Source organism: Montipora capricornis, chromosome 2 (assembly GCF_036669925.1).
Source record: "Montipora capricornis isolate CH-2021 chromosome 2, ASM3666992v2, whole genome shotgun sequence".
NCBI lineage: Eukaryota > Metazoa > Cnidaria > Anthozoa > Scleractinia > Acroporidae > Montipora > Montipora capricornis.
This window is the reverse complement of record NC_090884.1, coordinates 50,396,769-50,420,768: the sequence shown is the minus strand read 5'-3', so window position 1 is coordinate 50,420,768 and position 24,000 is coordinate 50,396,769. Positions and strand designations below refer to the sequence as shown.

The 24,000-nt window shown below is 37.3% G+C and overlaps 2 protein-coding genes and 1 long non-coding RNA gene across 5 annotated transcripts in view; 2 read left to right on the top strand and 1 right to left on the bottom strand.

The window, feature by feature from the left end:
* The window catches only part of LOC138025710 (tudor domain-containing protein 5-like), a 30,110-nt gene extending 13,210 nt beyond the window's left edge, over nt 1–16,900 (top strand). Inside the window, exons 10-23 of one of the 2 annotated variants that reach the window (XM_068872890.1) lie at nt 1,643–1,712; nt 2,117–2,206; nt 3,349–3,483; nt 5,721–5,850; nt 7,112–7,142; nt 7,215–7,273; nt 7,706–7,817; nt 8,954–9,068; nt 10,251–10,330; nt 10,677–10,745; nt 11,790–11,901; nt 12,323–12,444; nt 13,235–13,372; nt 13,663–16,900. In XM_068872890.1, coding sequence (XP_068728991.1) covers nt 1,643–1,712; nt 2,117–2,206; nt 3,349–3,483; nt 5,721–5,850; nt 7,112–7,142; nt 7,215–7,273; nt 7,706–7,817; nt 8,954–9,068; nt 10,251–10,330; nt 10,677–10,745; nt 11,790–11,901; nt 12,323–12,444; nt 13,235–13,372; nt 13,663 — 1,264 coding nt within the window. In that variant the 3' untranslated portion in view covers nt 13,664–16,900. Of the gene's footprint in view, nt 1–1,642; nt 1,713–2,116; nt 2,207–3,348; nt 3,484–5,720; nt 5,851–7,111; nt 7,143–7,214; nt 7,274–7,705; nt 7,818–8,953; nt 9,069–10,250; nt 10,331–10,676; nt 10,746–11,789; nt 11,902–12,322; nt 12,445–13,234; nt 13,377–13,662 lie in introns of both variants that reach the window. The other variant, XM_068872894.1, reaches the window with a different exon arrangement.
* LOC138025737 (uncharacterized) lies at nt 9,099–10,734 on the bottom strand. Its single transcript, XR_011127174.1, has 3 exons — nt 10,615–10,734; nt 9,839–9,991; nt 9,099–9,759 (listed from the first exon to the last, which is right to left on the bottom strand). It is a non-coding gene; the product is annotated as an uncharacterized lncRNA (long non-coding RNA).
* A 3,889-nt stretch (nt 16,901–20,789) lies between the features above and the next one.
* Nucleotides 20,790–24,000, top strand: part of LOC138025725 (high-affinity choline transporter 1-like) — a 10,996-nt gene continuing 7,785 nt past the window's right edge. Inside the window, exons 1-2 of one of the 2 annotated variants that reach the window (XM_068872903.1) lie at nt 20,790–20,923; nt 23,474–23,637. In XM_068872903.1, the coding sequence (XP_068729004.1) occupies nt 23,475–23,637 (163 nt within the window). In that variant the 5' untranslated portion in view covers nt 20,790–20,923; nt 23,474. Of the gene's footprint in view, nt 20,934–23,473; nt 23,638–24,000 lie in introns of both variants that reach the window. The other variant, XM_068872900.1, reaches the window with a different exon arrangement.

Here is a 24,000-nt window from a genome sequence, read left to right as displayed (position 1 = left end):
TCCTTGTTGATTAGCATACAGGGTGTACCGGTAAAAAGGGTAAGCGACTTTCTTTTCTTGAGAAAACAAAGGAAAAGGATAGAATTTTGAGTGTAACACGTAACACAATTTTCAAATTGAAAGTCTTCAAAACCATTTTTCATAAGAGAGAACACTTACGTGGATTAACGGACAATAACCAGTGATAACACGCAGTAAATACTACATATGAGCCAAATTTCAACAGTTCAAGTTTATTAAAACACATTAAAAAGATTCAAAATTCCGTAGTTTCCATACTGTAACGCTGTGTTTTGGAATTCTGGCACTCACTAGGTTATTGCTTGAAACAAGTCTTCAATTGATATCTGTGGGTTCAAAATCATCTCAACTAAATGCTCATACCTTGTGCTTTAACATACAGAAAAATTAGTTTGAGGGATCCACTACGAATGGAGAAATCACTCCTCAAAACAGTCGCTAGGCTTTTTCTGTTCCGCAATTACACATTAATATTTTTCGAGACCACTTCTTTCAATGTGGCTCCTGATCCAACCAAGGCATAACTGGGTTCCAACCTAGCATTTTCTGAATGCTCACAAGTTTCCCTAGCTATTTCCACAGTTTTGTCTTCGTAGCTTTCAGGATCGCAAAAATATTAACCTTTGACTGAGTCGCTACGTTTTTTTTAAACATGCTGGACCATATTGAACCAAGTCTTGAGTGCCAGTAAACATCACAATCTACTTTGCAAAGAAGCCATGATTTCCATGTGCTTCACAAAGCTTGGTAACCTTTCCTCTATGGATATTATTGGGAAGTCCAAAATGTCTTTTCAGGGGCAATTTTCAGGAAATTGAGAGACACATATGCTCTGACCTCAAAGTGTAAAGTAGAGCAAAAAAGTGGAGCAGAAAGCCAGCGTTTAGGGTGTCAATAGAACTAAATGAGGGGATACTATCCTCCATGTAGTGAAAGCTTTCTGTTTTTACTTTTTATTTGCCTCAAAATTGACTATCTGTATGAAAGACCACGCCTGCAAGGGGTCATGGGTAAATCAAAAATTCAGTTTTAACACCCCAAACTTTAATATTTTCCGAACAATTAGAAAGATATGAAAGTCTGGGTGTGAAATAAGCCAAAATAAGTCATTTTCACCCCTGAATAAACACAATTTCACAATTTGTAGGTATGTTACAGGAATGGGTACGGTGATCATGCTACTCATCTGTACCCTGCAGCTAATCCTCTTGGATTTGGGCTCTATTATCATGCAAACAATTTCTTTTGTTTCAGTGGAAAAACATGGTTACTGATCACATAAGATAATGTTACCAGGATATGTGGTTGACGTTATTAGCTCAGTTATACAAATGTAGTTGGTAAGAGATCTGAAAAACATGTCAAAATGTGTCCTTTTGGTTACCGGTAGCATTAATAGAAAAATTCCAGATGATTCAAAGTTGTTGGAAAGCGTGGAGAGCTGACACCTTTTTGCAATGTTAACATAGCATTTCCATGACAATACCTCAATCTGGATAACTTCCAGAAATGCATCGTGTGTGAATATAGTTGTTTGCCAAACCTTGTCATGTCATTATTATCATTATTATGTAACAGTTTTTATTTAGTATTTTTTTTAATTTTCCCTACCTGTTATCAGATCACAATTCATGAAATTACCAGCGCAGGCATTGCCAAGCAAGCTTGCATATATCAAGCCATTTGATGGGGTATGGTCATTTCATTTACTGTACTTTTCTGATTTTCTTGGTTTACAAGTTGAATTTTTGTGTAGGTCAACCCCTAATAGTATATTATTCAGTCAATATATACAGTAGGTTGGGCTAACATCTTGATGCATCCAGTGAGATTTATGGAAATATTTCATCTTTATCACACTATGCTTTTAATTTGTTGCTCGTGCATTACAGTATTTACTGTAGCTGGTTGAACTATTTTTCACACATTTATTTATTAATTTATTTATATATGTCCATGCATAAAGATATTGTATCTTGGTACAATAGGGAAAGGGTAAAATGGCGGTCTTTACTTGTTGCAGCATTAGGATCATCAATCTGTAATTTCTATTACACACTTTGTTGAGCAATTTTCTTTTGGTAATATTTATCAGGGAAAAGAGTGGTCAGCAGGAGCCATTCACAGGTTTTATCACCTGACCAAGAACTACAAGAACCTGGTGGGACTAGTTTGTGGTGTGAAGGTAAAAATTAATGCATCAATCTAATCTTTTTCATCAGCCATTTTGGTCTTATCACCTCTGCATTTGCTTGGTGATAATTCCAGATACTAAAGTTTGAACCCAAAATGTGGTTCTTCCTGTTCCATTGGAGAAGATGAATGTGTCCAAACTACCGTATTTACTTGTGTATCAGTCGAACTTGTGTATAAGTTTACCCCCAATTTTCAAGACCTGAAAACAGACATGGACCACCCCTGTGGACCACCCCTCATTTTGTAAATTCCACTTATTTTACAAGCGGACTTATCTGGACAATTTATGGGGGGGGGGGGGGTGGGGCTCTTAACTACAGGAAGACAATAGTTGCTATGGGTTCAACAAAGACAGAGAGCGATTGAACAAATCGAACACCTTACGTGGATCTGTGATCAACTCTGCACAGTCTTCAGGTAAAATAAATAATTGGAAATGTAACAGCCAAGAATTATTTGAAAGAAAGCTTGTCGTGTATTTTGTGCTTCATTATTCAAGGAAAAGGTTCTTCATGGAAACGGCTTGATCCTGAAAATTAATTTAGTTTGTTGCAATATTGCGCATATTTGACACGATTGAGTTTCTTCTCTTCACGCATGTAATAAAATAAGGGGTTTTTGCCTCTAATAGCAAATATGTTGTTTGTTTCAAAACATTGTTCGCTGGAAAAGGTGGCCTTTATGAATTCATCATGTTTTATGAACCAAGCTCATCAGACACAAAATTTAGTACAATCAGAACTTTTGTAAAGTCAGTTTTTATGCAGATTTTTATCCGCAATTGTTATGCCAACTATCTTATAGGTCTACTGTTCTAGTGCTACCAAACTACCTCTATCTGAGTGTATGACTCAAGTATAAGTCGAGGGCAACTTTTTGGGGTGATTTTTAGGTCATAAAAGGTCGACTTTTTCACAAGTAAATACGGTAAGTTTTTTTATCTGAGAAGGGTTGGGTTGTTTGAGACTGGGTTAACAATCAAGATTAAAAGGTAAAGTAGTCTTCGGAACATTGCTTTTGACTCCTTCCAGAAAGCCCAGCTTTTGACTCCTTCCAGGTTAATTTGTCAGTGTACTATCATCTGTACCCTAGTGTAGTGTAACTTTTTGTGTACTTCCTGTATTTGTCTAGGAAGAGGTTTTGTCTTTGTGTCTCTGTGACACTAACGAAAGTGAAGACCTGCATATTAATGATGAGCTGGTTTCAGAAGAGTATGCTACTTGCCCTGAAATCAATTCTCCTGAGACACCATCTCCTGATGGCCAGGTTTGTTCACCATTCCAGCAAAAACAATCTCCAAAATTACATTTTTTATTTTATTTTACCCTCTCAGATTTCACTGAGCGATGAACATTAACAAGCTGTGTATACAAAACCTATAAAAACTTCTTTACGCTAACCATTTTGTTTACAACATACAAGACAAAACGTTTTTGTCAATGATTATATTTATGTTTGGGCATGATATCATACATTGTTGCCTATTTTTCGTAGTTTAACTTAACTTATAATTAACGTGCATTGAACTCCAAGCATGCACATTTGGGACTAAATATAAACACTTAATGACTGATCCTAAGGGAAACAGTTCATTATGTTTCCCGAGGTGCAGCCGAGGGAAACAAAATGAACTGTTTCTCGAGGGAACAGTCATTAAAAGTGAGTTGTTACAATTCATAGCAAAAAAAGAAAAATGATCAACAGCAACAGCGGTCGTCAGTCCACATTCGCGGGTATCAGTGCACTGTTACCCTCTGATGACATAGATTTTGCACTGTTGCCTTCTCAGAGACTTTTGGCAGGAAACAGTTTTATTGTTAGGTGTCATGTGACCTCGAAGTAACCAATGAGAGTGTGCGTTGCTGGGGGAAAAACTCGGCTATATAACAACATTACTGTTACAACTATTTCTTTACAGGCATTGTGATACATTAAATCAGTGAACTCTAAAAATATCCGTGTCCCATGTGGCAAAATGAAGCATTTCTAATAATATTGGATGTTGATGCCCTACATTTCTGCAAAACTAAATTCTTTGTAATTCTTGAGTGAAATAGTAGAGTGGAATAGTGTATAATGGTGGGAAGAACAATGATGCAAATTTTTGAAGTTATGATTCAAGACCCAACATTTTCACTTTTTCACATCCAACAACAGTCCTTTTATACTTGCTGATTAGTGTCATTTCCTTTCTTATAGTACACTCAACAAAATTACTGGATTCTGATTGGACGAGAGGAGTACAATTAATCCCAAATTGTACTCTCCAGGAGTACCAATTACTTTTCTTTCCGAAGTTGACACAAAGTTTTCCGAAATTAACAGACTTCGGAAGGCGACCATAAAGCATCCAAAGCCTTCCGAACTTTTCCGAAGTTGACCCACAGACTTCCAAAGATTTTTCGAAGTTTATCTGAAGATGTCAGAAGATTTCCGAAGTTTACCCGAAGAATTTAGAAGGTGTCTGAGGTTCAACCGATGTCTTTGGAGGATTTCCGACGTTGCACCAAAGGTTTCTGAAGTAAACACGAACAGAGATATATACAAAGCTCACTGTTACTCACTGATTAGTTGATCGTAATTTTGTTGAGTATACTATGAATAAAAAATCGTTCAACCTTCTTGTACTATTTGTGATTTTGAAAGTTCTCAAATTGCATGAGCCTTTAGGCGAGTGCAATTTGAGAACTTTCAAAATTACTATTAACTCATTGACTCCCAGGGGTTCCCCATTGACGAGTAAAATTGTCTAGCGTTAGACAGAGTGAAATACCAAGTCACATAGTTTTTCTATGAGTGCTTAACCCATTGATTCCCAGGGGTTCCCCATCGACAAGTAAATTCATCTGGCGTTAGACAGACTGAAATAAAGTCTGGCCGGTTTGGACGTCAAAGGGTTAAACATGCACCAAACTGGTATTTCATTTGTGAAATGTATACATGTACAATTGATGCATGATATAAAATGAATAGACTGAGTAGTTTGCTGTGGAACAGGATCCTTCAGGGTTGGCAAGAATATGACTTTGTGTCAAAATTCTCTTGATGGGCTTGTTAATTAACCCCTTGGATGTATGGAGGGACAGCAAAACTCATTCCCCATCTTTGAGCAAGTGACGAGAAGGAACAACTGGTCTGAAGCACTTGCAGGGAGATGATGTTGGGTAGCCATTAATCCATTACGTGATGGTAACTTGTCGCTTCTTAGCTTTAGAATCACTCCAAGAAAGAACTTAGACACTTAACCCTCAGGACCAGACTTTTCTTGGCAAGTAATTAAATAAATATGATCTGGTGAGAATCAAATGCATGATATGCAGGGGTTTATGGTAAACACTTCCTTTACATTTTCCCAAGTGTCCTAAAAAAATTAAAATTGTGAAAAGGCAACCATATATGTTTTAGATCATGGTTCTTCAAACCAGAGTACAGCTTCAAACCTTGTTTCTTACAGAATATTACCACATTTTTCAATTCATTAAAAGTTAAATGTTCTCTTCTAGGATCAAAACAGAAATGGTGTCAAAGAACAGCAACAGGAGCTTATCACACAGAATGTCCCTATGCAGCTTACGCTCGAGCAACAAATGTACCTTAAACAACATGCTATTAATGTACAGCCACTGCTATCAGGTTAGTGATGGATGTCCTTTAAAAGTCACTGATGTGCTACCCAAGCAGTTTGTTAAATATGGTTACACCACTGAGCTTAGCAGATGTATTGATGAACTGGGTGTTGATGGTGAAGATGATGAGGAGGAGGAGGATTCTTTATTGTTTACCATCTCGAGCGTGACCACGTGAATGATAGCAGTCTTACCACAATAGAGAAGAGTACAATAATAAGTGATAGATGCAATATGCATGGCAGTTTTGTGTCAAGGTTATAGGTCACAAATGTGGGCTAACACTGCTGCTCCTATTGTATGTGACCTGTTAAACAACAGCAAAACGTAGGCAACTTTTTAGTTAGAAGCGCGCTCAAAACTAACGAGCAACCCGGCACTTTCAAATGCGCGCGCTCACGATGCAAAACTTGTCTTTTCATTGTTAACACTAGCAAGATATCGGGACCTAAGCGATCTGTTAAGATCACCGATCGTTTCACATGTACCTCCGCAAATGTCATTTATTGCATAACCTGCACGTCATGCAATAAATTATACATTGGTGAGACAGGTAGACGACTAGGTGACCGATTCCGCGAACACCTTCGCGATGTTGAGAAGAATGACAAGGATGCATCTAAGCCAGTCGCTCGCCATTTTAATCTGCCTAACCACTCCAAAAAACACATGGCTATCTGCGGCCTTTCCCTACATCTAGGTACCACGGAAAGCCGCAAGAATCTGGAACAAAAATTCATCTTTCAAATCGGCACCCTTAATCCTCACGGTATTAACGAACGCTTTTCATTTAACTAATATATTCCTATTTTTCACGTTGCCATGTTACCACCAATAGCGTAGCTCCTACTCTACTATTAAAACTACACGTAACCCATAATCCCCCAATTCGCTCTGACGAAGGGCTAACGCTCGAAACGTCAGCTTTTAGAATCTCTGTATGGTGGCCAATTTACATTATCAACTCCGTTGATAAAACCAAATTTTTGTAAACTCTTGTAAAGTCTCACTCCTAGGAGGCAAGGGGTACTGGCTACTTAAAATGACCATAGCATCAAATAATCATGCCTCCCCTGTGCTGCAAGCATTCTTCCTCCTAAGGTATTTTCCACCTTGAGTGTTGGTTTTGCCAAGATTCAAGCTTGTATCTCTGTATTACCCAAGAACTGAGTTCTTAACCAAGCTGTAGGTCGTCGTCAGTTAATTAATAGTGTTCGAATTAGAGAGGTACATGTAACATTTTCTAACTTTGTCCTTTTTATGCCTAGATATCCCAGCTTACCCACAAGACATAACAAGGTAAATGTCTGAGTTAAAAGAAAAACTGGTATTGTCATCACTTGCTCATATTCTTCCTCCTTTCCTTTATAGCTGGTTGAATCAGACAGCACCATATACCAATCATTTTGTAAACTCACAACTCAATTATAGTAAGTGAAAATTCTGTGTCTTTTCTTCTGGCAGGAGTCCATGACTAGGAGCCATCCCTACATGTATGCACAATAATTATCCTTGCGTCAACCTTTGCCTGAACTAACCCTTCAGCAGGAGATCGATTCACATTTACATCAATTTATTTCAATTTGCAGAAATTGTTTTTGCCATTTTTATCTTCGTTTACCAATAACTTTATTCTGATTGGCCATTCTAAATGGTGCATACAAAGTCAAAGAACTCACATGTACAGTTTCCTAAAAAATAGAAAGATACTAGAAAAGTTGAGGCAAGCTCTTACTCATGGGCTCCCACTTCTGTTTAATTTTCTTTGCATTAATAATTTAAAAGTGTCTCTTTTTAATTCCTGTTCTTCCTGTGTCTTGCAAATATTATTACCACAATATTTGGTTTTATAAAAAATTCAGGTTCAAGTAATATGGCTCCTTATGTGGCATACAAAGATGACCTGAGTTTTGTGGAAGAAATAAATCAAGAGTTGGAATTAAACATGCCCAGCAATGAAGGGATTGTCAAAAGGTTTGTGTTTATAAGTGTAGTTCTTTCACAAGCACTGTGTTGTGCTTGGTAGCGACGGTAGTGTGTGTGGGAAGTGGGAATTTGAAGGATACAAATGAAAAGAATAGGGAGGGAAATGAAGCATAGAAGGATTGGAATTCACAGATTAGCAAGTGAAAAGAAAATGGAATGTCAATGTTGAGTGAAGTTTAAATTGAAGGAAACAAAGATATAGGATTTTGAGAAAAAGAAGTGGCATGTCAAAGAAACTGTGTGGGAATTGTTAAAATAATAGGAAGTGGTTAATGATAGGTGGAAGTGGAGTGGGCATAGTCATTTATTTTTTGTAGCAACAGGCACTGTACTTGTGTTTAGATACATACGTACATGTAAATGGTTAATACTGATTCATGTTTGGCCAAGTAACCATTTAGTAAAATTCAAGACGGCACTAGAATAAAAACGAAAAAAAGTAAAAACTTGACTTATACATGCTTGCCCCATCTACATAAAAGCTGATTTCCACAAGGGGCATATGTTTACAATTAAATGATCAAATCTAATAAGGCTATTAATTTTTTTTTACAATAATTAATATTATTGCTCAGTTTGTTAAAGTTACTTATGCTTATTGTAAATCACAAGCTTATGCATGTAATTCCACTCACTAAAAGTATCAGACAAGCAAAAGTCACGTAAAAGTCATATAAAAGCAGGCACATTGATTTATTATTAAAGATTAGAAGGGTTTCAGATTCACGAAGTGTAGCGGGAGGTGAGTTCCACAGTTTTGCTCCATTACAGCCCCCCCCCCCCCACCCCCCATTCCCTAAGGTAATAATGAGTTGTATCAATGATTCTTACTTGAGAAAAGATCACTAAGGCACTGAGCAGCCAACCCAATGCAATGACTACTTTACACAGTTGTTTTGCTTTTGCCTTGGCCTGGACAATCGCGTTAGATTCTATTTACAGAAAATAACTTAATGTGGTGTCTGCATACTAGCATAATCTCCAGCGGTTTAAGGTAAGGTAAGGTAAGGTAACTTTATTTAAAGTCGCAAACGTAGGGAGAGGTTGCCCAAATCTCCCGAGCCAGTGGCTCATGTCAAAAATGCATGACTATTTACAATAACCTTTTTCCTTTTTTTTGTCAGGATTAAAGTTGCAAATGATTTCGCATTCCATGTCATCAAGTTTGAGGAAAAACCTTATCTCATCAGTGCTGAAATATCAGCCCTCTTCTGGGACAGTGACCTTCTTAGATCTATGGTATGAACACATTTACAGTGTTGTAGTGTATAATCTTTGCGAATAAAAGATTTTGATTGAAACAAGGAAAGAGACGGCTGCTAGCAGGCAGCTTTCTCAAAATCAGCCGGTTGACGGCTCAATGAGCCGCCTCCTCAGAAAGCTTATCCGTCTCCTTCTAGTCAGAAAATGTCAGACACAATACATTTTTAGCTCGAACGTGAAGTCACTGGAGATATTCTAAAAGCTTGAAAAAAGTTTGTTTGATGTACAAATTCGTGTTCACAATATTTTTTTGCCTTGCGCACGTGAAATGTTTATTTAACTAGCATTCCAGTATTTCTTATCAGACTCCAAGCAGGTGTCAATATGTGAAAGTTTGTCACTTTAAATCCACCAGATTGCACTAAATTGCATCTATGAATGTCTAAATTTGAAAAAATCCGTAGGAGAGCATGCCCCGAGACCCTCCTAGAAGCTTGCATCCTTTGGGTACTCGCTTGGGTGCCTTTAGCACCAAACCGTCTCCACCTTTCTTATGACCTGCTCCAGAAAAATATTTTGAGAAGGCTGAGCAGGGAATTTAAAAGCAGGTCGTCTCTTATATTTCACTGTTATTCGTTTAAACCACACAGGTACCCCCCCATTGGTACATGACATCCCTCTCTTCTATGTAATTCAATATGGCGGCTGAATCTTCTTCGCAACCGATCTAGAAAGAGAAAGAAAAAAGAAAAAAGAGCTCTGGGGCAAACGCAAAAAGGGATGTGAACAGAGGATTGAACACTCACCTGTTGTCTCATACACTGTGCACATAAATCGATTGAGTCATCGACAAATCCACTCTTGCATGAAACATCTATCACATTTTGTATCTGAGCAAAGACAGGTATTCGTTGCCTGCTACAAAAATGCCCTTTGTCTCATGATCACCCATGGTGGATCTGCAAACATAAAAAACTAATAGACTATATCACAAAAAATCATCTGGGAAGTTGAATCAAGCGTGAAAGCACATGATGAAAGCAATGATTGGACAGTATTACAAAATATTTTTGTCCCATGAATTATTGGTCAATCATAGTGGGGTTTTTGTAAAGTGAAAACTTTGTGTTGAATGTTCATTAGTTTTGATTTTTTTGCATTTAACACATAATAAATTATGGATATTAATTAATGATTATATTTTCATCTTCACCCCAGCTTCGGCAGAAGAAAAAGACCCTAGCCAAGGTGGTTGTGTCCTTTGCAGAGAATAAGGAATTATTTGAAGTTCTTATCAGGTCAGAATCCAAAAAACACTCTGCCATTATCTGAGACTTCATTCTGTTATAAATCTGATAATATTTCAGTATGCAGAGTTCTTGCTTTCACCTTAACTTGTAAGTCTCTAGGTAGATGTCCACACTTCAAATTAATTTATTGTTAAAAAAAGCTTGTAGGCTGAGGTTTTCGACTTCTGTGTTGCAGTGTGGATCATGTGTGAAGTGTAGGACTTGTTGGTGTCTAAAGCAGGGGTAAAAGCTGCAGAGAAAGCTTGCAATAATGTTGAAGTGTGTCAATTTACCTTGATTTGGATTAAACAAGTTTCAATGTGAATGCACTGTATGTTGTGCATTGCTGTTGCAGATGTAACATTCCTGGAGTTTCAGATGGAGATGAACCAAGGAGTTTTGTCACACTCTATGAATTAGAAGGGTAAGAAGTAAAAATAGATTCATACAGTATTTGTACAAGTCTTTAAAAAATGGCACTTATAACAATATAATGCAATACAATACAATACTAAATTGACCGCTCCCCATGGGGGCTTTTCAGGGCCAACGAAACATAATGAAATGACAGAACATAACAATAACTGTTAAAAATCTCAACTGGCTGGAGGCAAACCAGTTGGATATTTACAAGTGCGGCTGGGAAGTTGAACCAGGGACTACCAGGATCTAATTCAACGAGTGGTCAGAGCCGGTCTTGAACCCGGGATCTCCGGATCTCAAGGCAAGCGCCCTAACCACTGGGCCACACTGCCTCCATAAACAGCAATAGTGTACATGTATGTCTGTTAGAGAGCAGGGCTGGCGCAGTGGTCAGAGTACTCTACTGGGTTAGATTTTAATGGTTTAATCGCACACTGTCCTAGACAAAACATAGGCATTGCGATTACAATTCTTTTTTTTTTTTCATTACAGTATTACATCAAATTTTTCCTTTTCTAACGTTTCTTTAAGCCAGTCGCACGATAATTTGTGTCCTTAAAACTTAAACTCGTAAGGCAATTCCATCCCATATCCTTCTCCTCTTGTTATCCGCTTTCTCGTAATAAGAACCGTTGCTGAGTTAGACGCACACTTCAGAAACTTTGTCACCCAATCTCAAACATATTCTAATGAACAAAATTAATGGTTTCATACAGAAAAGGGAGGTCCTTGAAAGGGGTACTTGTTAGAGCAAAGCTCTGAGTGAGGTCTTTGATCTTCCTATCTTGACCAATAAGAGTTGTGTTTGGCCTTCCTACACCTTGAAACACAATAATTATAAGTTGTCTGAATTAAAGGACTTGTTGTGGTGTATTAAATGCCCTCTATTGCTTTTTTTTTTTCAACCTTCCGTAAGTGGACACCTCCTGTAAGCGGACACTTACCCTTGGTCCCGAGGGTGTCCACTTATGGGAGGTTCCAATGAATGATTATGCATACAGCCCTTTGTCAACTATAATCTTTTATTATTGTGGATTTGTTTTAGAGTTCCAGAAATTTTGAAGACTTTTGATCATCCTTCTGAAGAACTGTTAACAGATTTTTTAGCTGAAATAGATTGCTTCAAGAAAGAAAAAGAAGACTACTGGCTTGTTGAGGTAAATTTAAATTACCAATCTAACGGTGCAAACTATATTTGCACGTTGAACTCATTATTCAAAGATGAGGAATTTTGCTTGTTGGAAAAATGTATTGCCTTTCATGTAGCATAAATTACACAAAAATGTTTGTGTTTCTGCACCATGAAGAAATGCATTGTCATTGCTCAACTTGCTTGCCAGCACACTGCTCATCCAAACTTTGGTGGCAATGTTTGTTTAAGTTAAAACCCATAAGCTGGCATACTACTGTACTTTCATTTCATATCAGCATTGATGTTTCTTTCAAGTGTAGCTCAGTGATTTGCTTCTCTACTCACCCGGCTATGACTTAATACGTTAATTTTTGCCAAGTTCCAAAATTCTTGATTATAATTTATTATGCTACTTGGTTTGTGCTTATTTCTTAAATTCTCCACAGAAAGAGGAGGAGGAGCTGAAGTTAGGATCAGAGGCAACAAGTAGCTCAGAAGATCAGTTTTTAGAATCAGAGCTAGGAATTGATGAGCTTCAGTTACTTCTGCAAGCTATGCAGTTTAGAAGGTACTGTGTGTAGACTGAAATATAGAATTCAGCAAATAGAGAGATCATCATTCATTTTCCTTGTACATGTATTATAATGGGAACAATGTCCAGTTTGTTTAGATCATGTACAACATGCAAAAAATTATAAATTATAACACTTTGATTCATTTTTGCCTGATCTTTTCCCCTTTGAAAAGGTACATGTAATTTTCAGGCTGGGGGAAATGAGAGCTGGAATCACATCTCTCTTCCAAGGCTAGAGCTTGTGGCAGCATCCTATCTTAAATAATTAAACTGAACATTAAGTGCTGCTATGACTAATAAATCAATTATTATCATTCTTTTTCTTTGGATTTCAAAACTATTTAAAAGAGTGAAGGGGGTAGTTTCTAAAGAAACTGTGTTGCTGCGTCGGTGGGGAAGTAGTATACAAAAATTTGTAACGGAGTTGTAATTTGTTGTAACAGAGTTGATAATGTAAATTGGCCACCGTACAGAGATTCTAAAAGCTGACGTTTCGAGCGTTAGCCCTTCGTCAGAGCGAATCGAGGAATTATGGGTTACGTGTACTTTTTATAGTAGAGTAGGAGCTACGCTATTGGTAGTAACATGGCAACATGAAAAATAGGAATATATTAGTTAAATGAAAAGCGTTCGTTAATACCGTGGGGATTAAGAGTTCCGATTTGGAAGATGAATTTTTCACTTTTTTTTTCTCAAACTTGACCTTGAATTTGCAAAAATTAATATTGAAAGTTGCATAAAAATGGTAGTTGTTTACGACAAGGTGTGATCAAAAATCTTCCAGGAAACGCATTCTCCAGGGTTTGATGACAGGGGGTCACTGCACAGATTCCACTGGTGGCACCGTTGATGAACTGCAAGAAGTTGAAATACAGATTGAAGGGTTGCGGCAGGAGATATTAGTCAAGGAGCGCAAGATATAGTAAGTAAGAATGCTGATGATCTCTTTGTTACCTTTGAAAAACCTTTTACTGTGTAGTACATATACCATGCCCAGATAAGGAATCAACTTTCCTTTTTTTTTCTTAGTACAACAGAAAAAGCGATGTAAAAATGTAATGCTTGTAAAACTCTTTGCTTAATATTCAGTGAAAATTTTCATAATTTAGCAAGGCATAAAAAGTGTTTTTCGAGCTCAAAACCTTTAACTGGGGCCTTACTTTGACATGGATAACAAGTTACATGAAACTAATACTTTTTAATACTTCATAGGTTGGAGGTTAAATATTCAGTTTGGCTCAGTGCAGTAAACGTGTCGATTGGATCCTGCTATGTAGAAAGACACATTTACAATGGAAAGTGGTATCGTAATCACGTAATGTTTACCTCAAGGAGAGAACAAAGACAACTTCTGAAGTGGCCAACATGCACCCAGAAAATTGGTGCAAATTTTTGCAAATGAATAAGTCAATTACAGTAACCTTTCACATTAAGAAAAGTTATTGATGCCATATTATGGTATTATTTAAAGTGCCTATGAAGTAAAAAATATCTTTTGCTTACTTTAAAGACCTTTCAAAATGACGAAGAATGGCTTTTTCTTTTTTTGTTCCAGAGATATTAAAGTTTTAGTTCAAAAAATGATGACATCACAAACTGTACGCATGACTGCAACATATAAAAGAAATTAAGAATATCTGCTAAAATATTCGATGTTGGCAGTGGTAATCCATGTAAAGTAAGGCACAAAGCGATACCCTTTATGCTGTTGCCATCGCAACCACTTTTTTGCTGCTGTGTCTATTTAATGCATGATTGATTTTGTCATTTACTCTCGTAATAAGATGTGTTCACTCTTGGCAAGCTTATACAGAGATATAAAGCATTATGGGCAGCTTATGCATTTTTAGTCTGACCATCTGCCTGTGCTTATCTGTTCAAAATCTGAGATATTTTGTTTTTGGTAGAGAGGGACGGGAAACGAGAGTGTTGCTATGGCAACATCTTTATGGGTGTCACTTTTTGTCTTGTCTGATGTACATTACTGGTGCCAAGTGTGAACAAAAGCGCATCCATTATTTTCGGAGTTATTATACAGACACTGAAGGCATGTGCACAGTTTGTGACATCAATTTTTGAACAAAAACTTGAATATCTTGGAAACGAGAGAAGATATTCCAAAATAGAAAACACCATTCTTCATCATCTTTAAAGGTCTTTAAAGTATGCAAAATATATTTTTCACTTCATTGGCACTTAAGTGTTTTTTTTGTCTGGAGACCCTGGACCTTGTTCATTATGTAACAAATAAATTGTTGGGGTCTTACTTTTTTTTATTACTTAAAAGTATGCATCCCCAAGTGGTGTAAATATTTTGGAAGGTCAATAAATCAGCTTTCATTGATTTTCTCATATTTTTAGAAATTTCTTATCCAGATTGATTTAACATCATATTGCTCATGGCTAAAAATAATCCGTGGCTTAAAGTGGAGAGCAATTTTAAATCCCATCCAGATCTCCTGCAAATTGTATCAGCCTTGTGAAGTGAATATGTAATGATAAGTTACAGAAAATTGATTAGTAATGTATATCTAAATTACTGCTACAGACCCTTCATTCAGTAATTTACATATAGAATACTAATATTGACGTTGAATTTGACATGTATTGTGATTTACTGGGGTGTAACTTAACCCTTTCACTCCTGTGGGGTTCCCCATTGACGAGTAAAATCGTCTGGCGTTAGACAGAGTAAAATCTATAAGTGTCACTCTTGGGAGTGAAAGGGTTACTTCGTTTCTGTTGGCATCAACCTCAGGAATCTTTAATGAATTTTGCATAAAGTTTGTAAGTATAATGATGGTTAGGCTTTTTCTCATTTTTGAAATTTTGGGCAAAATTTCCAATACACAGTGCCTATCTTCTACACCCTATTGCTTGAAATTTGTCAGTGATTTGACAAAATAACCATTATTGAAAAAAGTCACAACAGTTAAGCCTCACCATTGTTTAACCTGGTTTAATAATAATTATTTTTATTATATATTGCTTAGCCAAGCCTCATACCATGTTAGTATGTCCAGTTAAATTCTTAATAATTATCTTCCTACTAAAGGCAAGAATAAATCCAGTCTTTGTGATAAAAATTATTTAATTTAGCAAACAATATTTTTGGTCCTTGAACTTCTTAACCCATTCACTCCTCAGGCACTGTAGCATGGCCCCCGGTTGACAAGTTAAAAATTGTCTGGCGTTGGACAGAGTAAAATCTGTTAAGTCTTACTCCTAGGGGTCAATGGGTTAAAAAGAAGGCTGAAGTGACTTTCGAGTAGCATATTTATGATTTTTAGAGATTAATTTTTCAAACAAAATTTAATAGCAGCACATGCCCAAAATATTAAGATAACAAAGAGGTAAAACAATCTCTTTGTTTTCCAGAAAATTGTGTGCAAAGAAAGGCTTGCATATTAAAAGGGGCCGTGTCACTGCAAATCATTTTTTGTTGGCTATTGAGCCTACATAATTAAGGACGGTGCCTACTATTGTTATTGCCCATACGTTCTGCGCATCTCCAGATACTCGGATTTCCTATCGGTGATGCTTACTAATGCAGGGATATTTTTGCGCGGTTTAAAACTTGGCAGAGAAAGTAGATCCTCGTAAGTACTCTTGGTATCCAAAAAGAAAATTGGGGGTAACCATGCATTCCTTAGAGATAATTGAGCTTCAATTTGAGAAAGAACGTCATACATTGCTAAATGTATTTTAAAGCTTTTTACAAATATTGTTCATGAATTATCTTCGAAAAATGTGTGGTTACCCCCAATTTTCTTTTTGGATTTCAATAACACTTGTTAAGATCTAGCTTTCCTGCATAATCATAAATCGGGGCAAAAATACCTTTGAATTAGTAGGCACCGTCCTTAAAGTTACGAACATCTGAAAAGCTGTTAATCTGAACACTTTTCAAAGACCCTGCTTGCAGTCCATTTTAATCTTCTTCAATTTTGCCCATCCCTGCCTCCTTTTGTATTTGCTGTTTTATTCAAACCTCCCTTCAATGTTCTACATAGTTATTTTTTTGTTTCGCTTGATTTGGTTGCCAGTTTCCAGTTGCTAAATTTGGCTACATTTTGTGACACAGCCCCTTTAAGATTACCGTGTATTTTAACATTATTTCCTTGGGTTGATTATGTTAATTCATAATTGCATCAAACAAAAAATGGATAGAGTGGCTTATTTCACTTATCTGTACCAAAATACAAGTATCTAAAATGAAATATAATTTTTTCCTTAGAGTTGTAAATAAAAGAGCAGCAAGTCACTTATTTGAGGGATAAGTTTGAATGTATACACATCTGAATTTTAACAGCTATTTTGTAATCAGCTACTTTTAAGGTCACATATTTTCCACTGTTGGTTAAGACTGTTTCGTTTCTATATGTTTAAAAAATGTGTAAAAAGTTATGTTGACTTTTAGAGTACTCAAAATAAAAGTACTAGAACGATATGGTTCAGTGTTCGTGCATTCATTCAGTTCAAGATTACATTTTAAGAAGAAATTTGAATAGTGGGAAACTAGTTGCTTGATTTGGTAACATGCAAAAGGAAAATGAAAAAATTGAGTTGAACCTACAACCTCTGTCATGCACCTGCAAATTGTAGGTGCATGACTTTGTAGAGCCTGCAGACCAGTGGGACACATTAGGGAGCTTAAGCAACGATAACGGCAAGGGCAACGAGAACATCCCAAATTAGCATTTTTATTGGGCAAAAGCAATAGCTTTTGCACTCCCTGCATGTGTGTTTTTCACTTTTGTCCATTTCTTTGCCATCGTCTGCAAAACAACAAAGTGCAATTTTGGCCGTCTGAAAAAATTTACTTGTGCTTATTTATTCCAAATTCCACTCAAAATCATGTGATTACCTACACTAACATCTATTATTGCAAACTTGAACAGTTTTGAATTCAATACTATTGACTCTGCTAAATGCTCAACTAAGGTGATCCTTAATCTTTCTAATGTTCCAACTAGTTTTTCAATTTGTTCGTGTTAAATGTAATCCTGTTTGGCACAGTTGTTGCATGGTACGTGTACATTTACTTGGCCTTGAGCAACATACTGTATACTGTGTTTCAGAGCGGAGGTTACTTACTTTTAAGGTGTTTTGTTGGGTAACTTATCTACTGTGTGACCCCTGTGTGCTATTAAACAATAACCTGTATCCAACAAATCATGATCAATATCAATAACTATTATTAACCATTTCACCCCTGAGGCTGCCCCAATCATAAGTAAAATCATCTGGCATTAGGGTAATGACCTGTGGCTTTCTATAATAATTACAATTGGCATTCTGCAAAAAAAGACACTTCACCAGTCAGCTATGCCATTAGCCAACATCAAAAATACCATTATACTCTTTGCATAAGCATTGTTTTCATTTTCTCTTGGGACTTATAATTTTGAATAAGCATTGTTTCCAGTTTCTCTTGCGACCATCATAAGTCACAAGAGAAAATAAAAACAATGCTCATGCAAAATTTTGGAGGGACAAACACAGAGGATTATAGTATTTTTGATAGTGGCTAATTCCTTTGTGGTGCACCCCATCCTGGTACCGTAATCAGCAAGGACTGGTTGTACTTAAGTAGACTTGTTCCACTACATGAAATTTGCCATCGGACAATGTATTATTATTGTCAACAATTCAATTTTACAGCTGCTGCGTCATGGGGTATCCCAAGTAAAAACCTGCAAAGTGCTGTGTTTATATTTTTAAAAAGCACACAATATTTTTTTCCCTTTTTTTATTAGACATTTCTGTATTCCCTCAGAAAGAGAACAGTATCTTGGACTTTATTCAGCTCTCGTTCAGGGAACTACAAATCACAGGAGTGTGATGCTGTAAGATAGGCCTGACTTTGATATTAATCTCCTTTTGCAAAATGTCATGTGGTTTGGGGCTATTTTCATCATGCAGGTACACTAAGCGTTCACAACAGCTCATATCTTTACCTCAAGTTTCCAGCTACAATCTTACTCAAAACTCTTGGAAAAAATTCTCACATCATGTGACATGCACTGACACAAAGTCTATTGGTCTGCCCCATATGCTGGACTAGGGGGAGGGGGAAAGTATGGAGAAGTTAATCTTATATCGCACACAAGTTACGGTCAAAACAGCTCGAGCGTTCCTCTGACGAGCAGATTAATAAGTTCATTATTGCAAATTTGATTTCAGGAATCATTTCAATAATCTGGTCATCGGATGAATGATGCAAAATTCAAATAAAGCCTCAGTTCAAAACTCAATTTGAATTTTTGATTGGATTATTGCTTGCTTCTGGTGCGAAGCCGGCATGGGAATTTGACAGGTGTGCTAATTTGCATAATCTACCATGGTCGTTAACAAGCATGATTTGGCTTTCTTTTTAAATTCACTTCTCGTAGTGTCTCAAGTTTGAGGATACTGGTTAGATTACAGAAACGTTATGATGCTAGAGTGAAATCGCCGTTGTTTGACAGATTATGCAAATCAGTAAACCTGTGAAATTCTTACGCCGGCCTGGCACTGGAAGCCAGCAATATTCCATTCAAATTCAAGTTTTGAACAAAGGCTTGATTTGAATTTTGCATTATTCATCAGATGACCAGATTATTGAAATGATTACTGAAATCAAATTTGCAATAATGAACTCATTAATCTGCTTGTCAGAGGAATGCTTGAGCTATTTAGACTGTAAATATCTGAACCCACTCAGAGGAAATTTATCTGGTTGACCAGCAAAACTGAGTTAAATTGTACATAATAATAATAATAATAATAATAATAATAATAATAATAATGACATGACTTAAAGAGGAAAGCACACAACAGTTTTACAACTGATGGTCCTGCAGCTCTCAAATAAAATCAAATCAAACATTGGTTTTTGAGGAGACACAAAAACCAGAGTAGCGAGAGTAAAATCTCTCGTACCAGGGGCCCGTTTCTCGAAAGTCCTGAAAATTTTTTGGGCCCGAAAAGCCATTTGTGAACGTGCCAACCGCTTGTTCAGGAAAGTTGATCTTTTAAGGTGTATTCAAGGTAACAAAAAGCAAACTGACTGTGAAGTTTGATGACTTAAATCCTCTCCGTTCTTGAGGTACAGAGGGAATTGTGACAACCCGAAAATGGCCCATAAAGTTTCAGGACTTTCGAGAAACGGGCCCAAGAGTACAGAACCAACAAACTCAAGAGATACACATGTGGGAATTGAACCCAAAGGCAGGTGTTCTCATCATTGTAGCATCCCCGCTGAAAGAAGTCAGCTCACCTATTATCCAGCTAAAAACGGGATACAGAGATCCTCACTTTTCATTCAGTTGGTGATCTGGGTACCTGTTCTTTATTAGGATACCAAAAAGTGAAACTTTCTAGTTTAAAAGATCAAAATGTTCGGAACACGACGCTGACTGACCTTCAACTAAACTGCAGCACTTTGATAGACCTTATTAATTGAGTGGCAGCCAGGTCATGCACCACAGTTCAAGAGGACCAACCACATCAAGTTGTTTGTAAATCATACGCTGTATGTGCAACCGACAAATCATTAAATCTGACAGGTTATTGACTTCCAGATCATTTACTAATCTTTGCCAGAACTCGCTGCATTTTCCGAGTATTTCACCTCGCTATGTGATCATTTTGAAAAGAAGCGATCTCACTAAAGGAAGTGGAAAATCGCAAGTCGATGACAGCTAATACCGTCACACAGTAATTTTATATTAATACAAAGTCAAGAGTTGGGGTGGGCAGATAATGGCGGTCTAAACCCACAGTCATGTCAAGCCTATAGTCAACAAGCCCTATGCCATGGTTTTGCACCTGAAATTTTCTTGCGAGACATGTACTAACCTGCAAACACAGACGTATTTCCGGTTGTCGTTACTCTTCGTCTGTGTTCGCAAGCAAATCATGTGTTAAATTATGACGCATATCTGCGATTGAACTTTGTCATGAATAGGACCAGGCTGGCTACAGATATCTTCGAAGTCGTGTGTGTTCTCTGCTTTTTCGAACGCCTGACGCGTTTGTGGAGAACTCAAAACTGTGTTTGGCTTTCTAACGTGCTGCTGTTGATAAATAAGCCAAGCTGTGTCCTGGTAACGTTGTTGAATACGTGCTTGGAGTTCGGAGGTCGTCTTCCTCTGGCTCATATGAAAAGGCGCATCCGAGTTTATAATCCTCTTTGGCTAAAGTTCAGCTAATGTCGCTTTTTTCCACACGACTTGAAAATCGAAGAATGCCATTCCTTCAAGATACATTTCCTTACAATTCCTTACAATTCTCCAATCAGCCGCAGTGAACGTGGAAGAGGATCAAAAAAGGGAAAACGTACACTGTCATCTTGAGTCGCCATGACAGTTGATTGTGTGACTATTCGCCAGACCCCTCTCATACGTAGTTGAGTGCGCAGTTGAGCGGGCAATGATACGGGTCACGTTCCTAGGAGAAAGTCAGGACTTTTGAAAGCAGCTTTGGCAACGTAAGTGAAGGTAATTTAAAAATTCCCTTACTATGCCCTTAAAATAAATCATTCTAAAAACCATCCTGCATGCTTAACTCAATGTAAACGTAGCTTGACGCATGTACTTGTGCTATGTTATATGCAGCTCACGAGTGTTAAGGGTGCTTTTTACTTAAAAGGTTGCAGATTTATCACCCCTTCACATTTTGTATTTTGAATGAACTCTACTGTTGTCTTCTGGTTGTTTAACCGTTATCAAGTCGCGTGCAACTTGCATAGTGACAGCATTCAACGTGCAAAGAAGATTTGATAAGGAATGCTAAGTGCGGTTTTGCAGGGTTGATAAGACTCCTACTGTTCGTTTATCGGTTTCATTTAAATTACTCGAGTAAAATAAATTAAGCGCGCCAAAGTTCAAGTTCAAGGGGAGAGTCAAGGCCACAAAATGGCTTAAGTTCTTTTAATTCAAGGATGTCAGGATCTTGGACAATCACCTGTGGAACAAATGTGACATTTGTGTTGTAAATTTCTCAGTTGATAACGCGATGAGAAGGGTATACTGGAATTTGTCAAAGCCAGGCTAATATAAGAAGATTATGTGAAAGAATTTACAACTTTTAAATCTCCAACGCAGCAGCCATGAGCTTCTGTGTGTGCTAGATTCTTAGAGGCACTTCTTACAGGTGGACCAACCCTTTTCAGTTGAAAGCACTTGCTTGCAGTTTGTAAGCCAAGTTCTGTTTTGCTTTGAAGTTAATTAATGCAAAATTGACTTTCGTAAAACATGCAAATAAATAAAAAAGGACTCACAACGTAAGTTTCGCATCACTTGCGCTTGATACGATTCCCTTTTTCAATTTACAAGAAGTGTTATATGGAGCTCAAGTTTAGTTCTGAAAATTCGTTGGTAATCGTTGGGAAAACCCTTTATACTTTACAGGGTTTTTTTTAGTTGACATGTTTGTTCATAGGTTTTCGCGAGCAATTAAATTTTAGTTATAAAAGGACAATAGACCGATTGCATAAATGGCAGCCAAAAATGTATTCTTTTGTTTATGTGCTAATTAGACTCACTAGCCTCGCTCTCGAACGACATTTCTATTGTATTTTGTCCATGCAAACGAGGCTAGTGAGTCTAATTAGCACATAGAGCCACGGTGATCTTGTGAACTTAAATGTCGATTCCCTCAAATTAACCCTGATAAGTTGATCGTTTAAATGTTTTTGCATTTCGTAGAAATTTGAACGATTATCTTGATAAATTCAAAAGAAGATCTTTGTTTTTGCTATCACTTCGTCGATGCGCAAATTAAGAACCCTTGTAAAATTCATTAATAATTCATAAGGATGACAGCCAACAGAAACGCACTATTCAGGTCACATGTGTTGCTTTGCAAATCCCGATAAAGTTCAACTGTCTGAAAGCGCGGGGAGGGATTGAATAGATAGCAGGGAAAGGCTGGCGTTGATGAATTTTTAATTAGTTGAATTATCAATAGGATTAACGTTTATAAAGATCTCTAGCTCACCTCATTAGTATGCTTAACTTTAATAAAGACGAGTCCTGTAAATTTGTACGTTTATTAATCAATCACAAGTTTGACATTTCAATCACAACTATTACGTAACAATTTACTTGCCTCTTGTCAGCCTTATTGAAAACGTTTAATGCATCCTCTCCTCCAGTCTCATACAAATGACAGTTAACCTCACAAATTAACAAAGAAAGCGAATTGGGTGGATAACAATCTCCATTTATATTTGGCCACTTCACAAACGAACTTGCTCAACGAAAAGTATAGCGTATTTGGCGACATGTGCTCCAGTGTCCGATTTTTAACATCTTCGCATTTGAGACCGGCCACTCCAACAAGTTCCCGACATTGCTGCCATTCCTCCAAGACTTTTCTGCCCCATTTTGTAGTGCTGTATTGTGTTGCTCTCGGAGTGGCCTCCGACACAAAACTGGTCTCTTCTTTTTTACCCTTTGGAGAGAAAACCAACCAGCCATGTTTCTACTACAAAAGCTCTATCAAAATGAATAGACCAATTTCGATATATTAAAATTCAGTCCTAAACAAAAGGCGTCATCTCGACTGAATTTTAATATATCGAAATTGGTCTATTCCCTAATTCAGTGCTGAGTATTTCCAAACTCCTGTAGGACAGCTCCACGCCCACGTGATTAACATGACAAACACATTCTATTGTTTCATTTCACAAGTAAGATAAAATATTCGCTTCCGACCTTCATGGGATTTAAAACGGCGAGCCGCAAAAAATGCCCATAAAGGTCTCCCGCTTATATTTTATCTATTACTTATTTTTTGCAACGATTTTGGTCACACAGAAATAGAGGTAAATGTCATTAGCAAAGTCGGTAACGTAGTGCACCGAGCATCTGTTTGTATCTACTTTCGTCGAGGTCGTCGAGAGATGTTGCGAAAAGATTGAAAGTGCCAGTTGTAACTTCGTGTATTGTTACATTTGTGTTTCAACTTTAAAGAGTTGCGTATATCTCTTGGTTCTCTTAGAACTCTTAGTTCTCTTTTTCAATTGATTCAACAGTATGGCGGACGTTAACATTGTTGGCCTCGTTGCGATCATTGTGTTTTATCTCCTGATTCTAATTGTCGGTTTGTGGGCGGCTCGTCGTCGCAAGGAAGGCGAAGAAGAGGCCATGTTAGCAGGAAGAAGCATTGGAATATTTGTTGGCACCTTCACTATGACAGGTAGAATGAATAATGTTTTCATTTTTAGTTCCTGCAGTCCAGATTCTAAACCTAGATACCCCGTTACAAGAGCCCATCACCGTCGTAAGGTTGGCCAATCACAAAAAAGCGCGGACGATAAAATCAATTCAAATCGTACACTGACAATGACATGAGGAGCTAAGCACGAAGAAACGCAAACGAGCGAGTCAGAATTGGTTTTTTGCCTCTTATTGGCAACATTACAAAACTGAGAACAAAAGGAAACTTGAAAATGTCTCGCCAGTGAGACTAAAACAGGTTTTTCGTCGTAGTAATAGCGCAAGCTAAGCGATGATCCATTCTTCCGGTAATCGGTATTTCTCTTGTGTGTGTTCCTTGAAG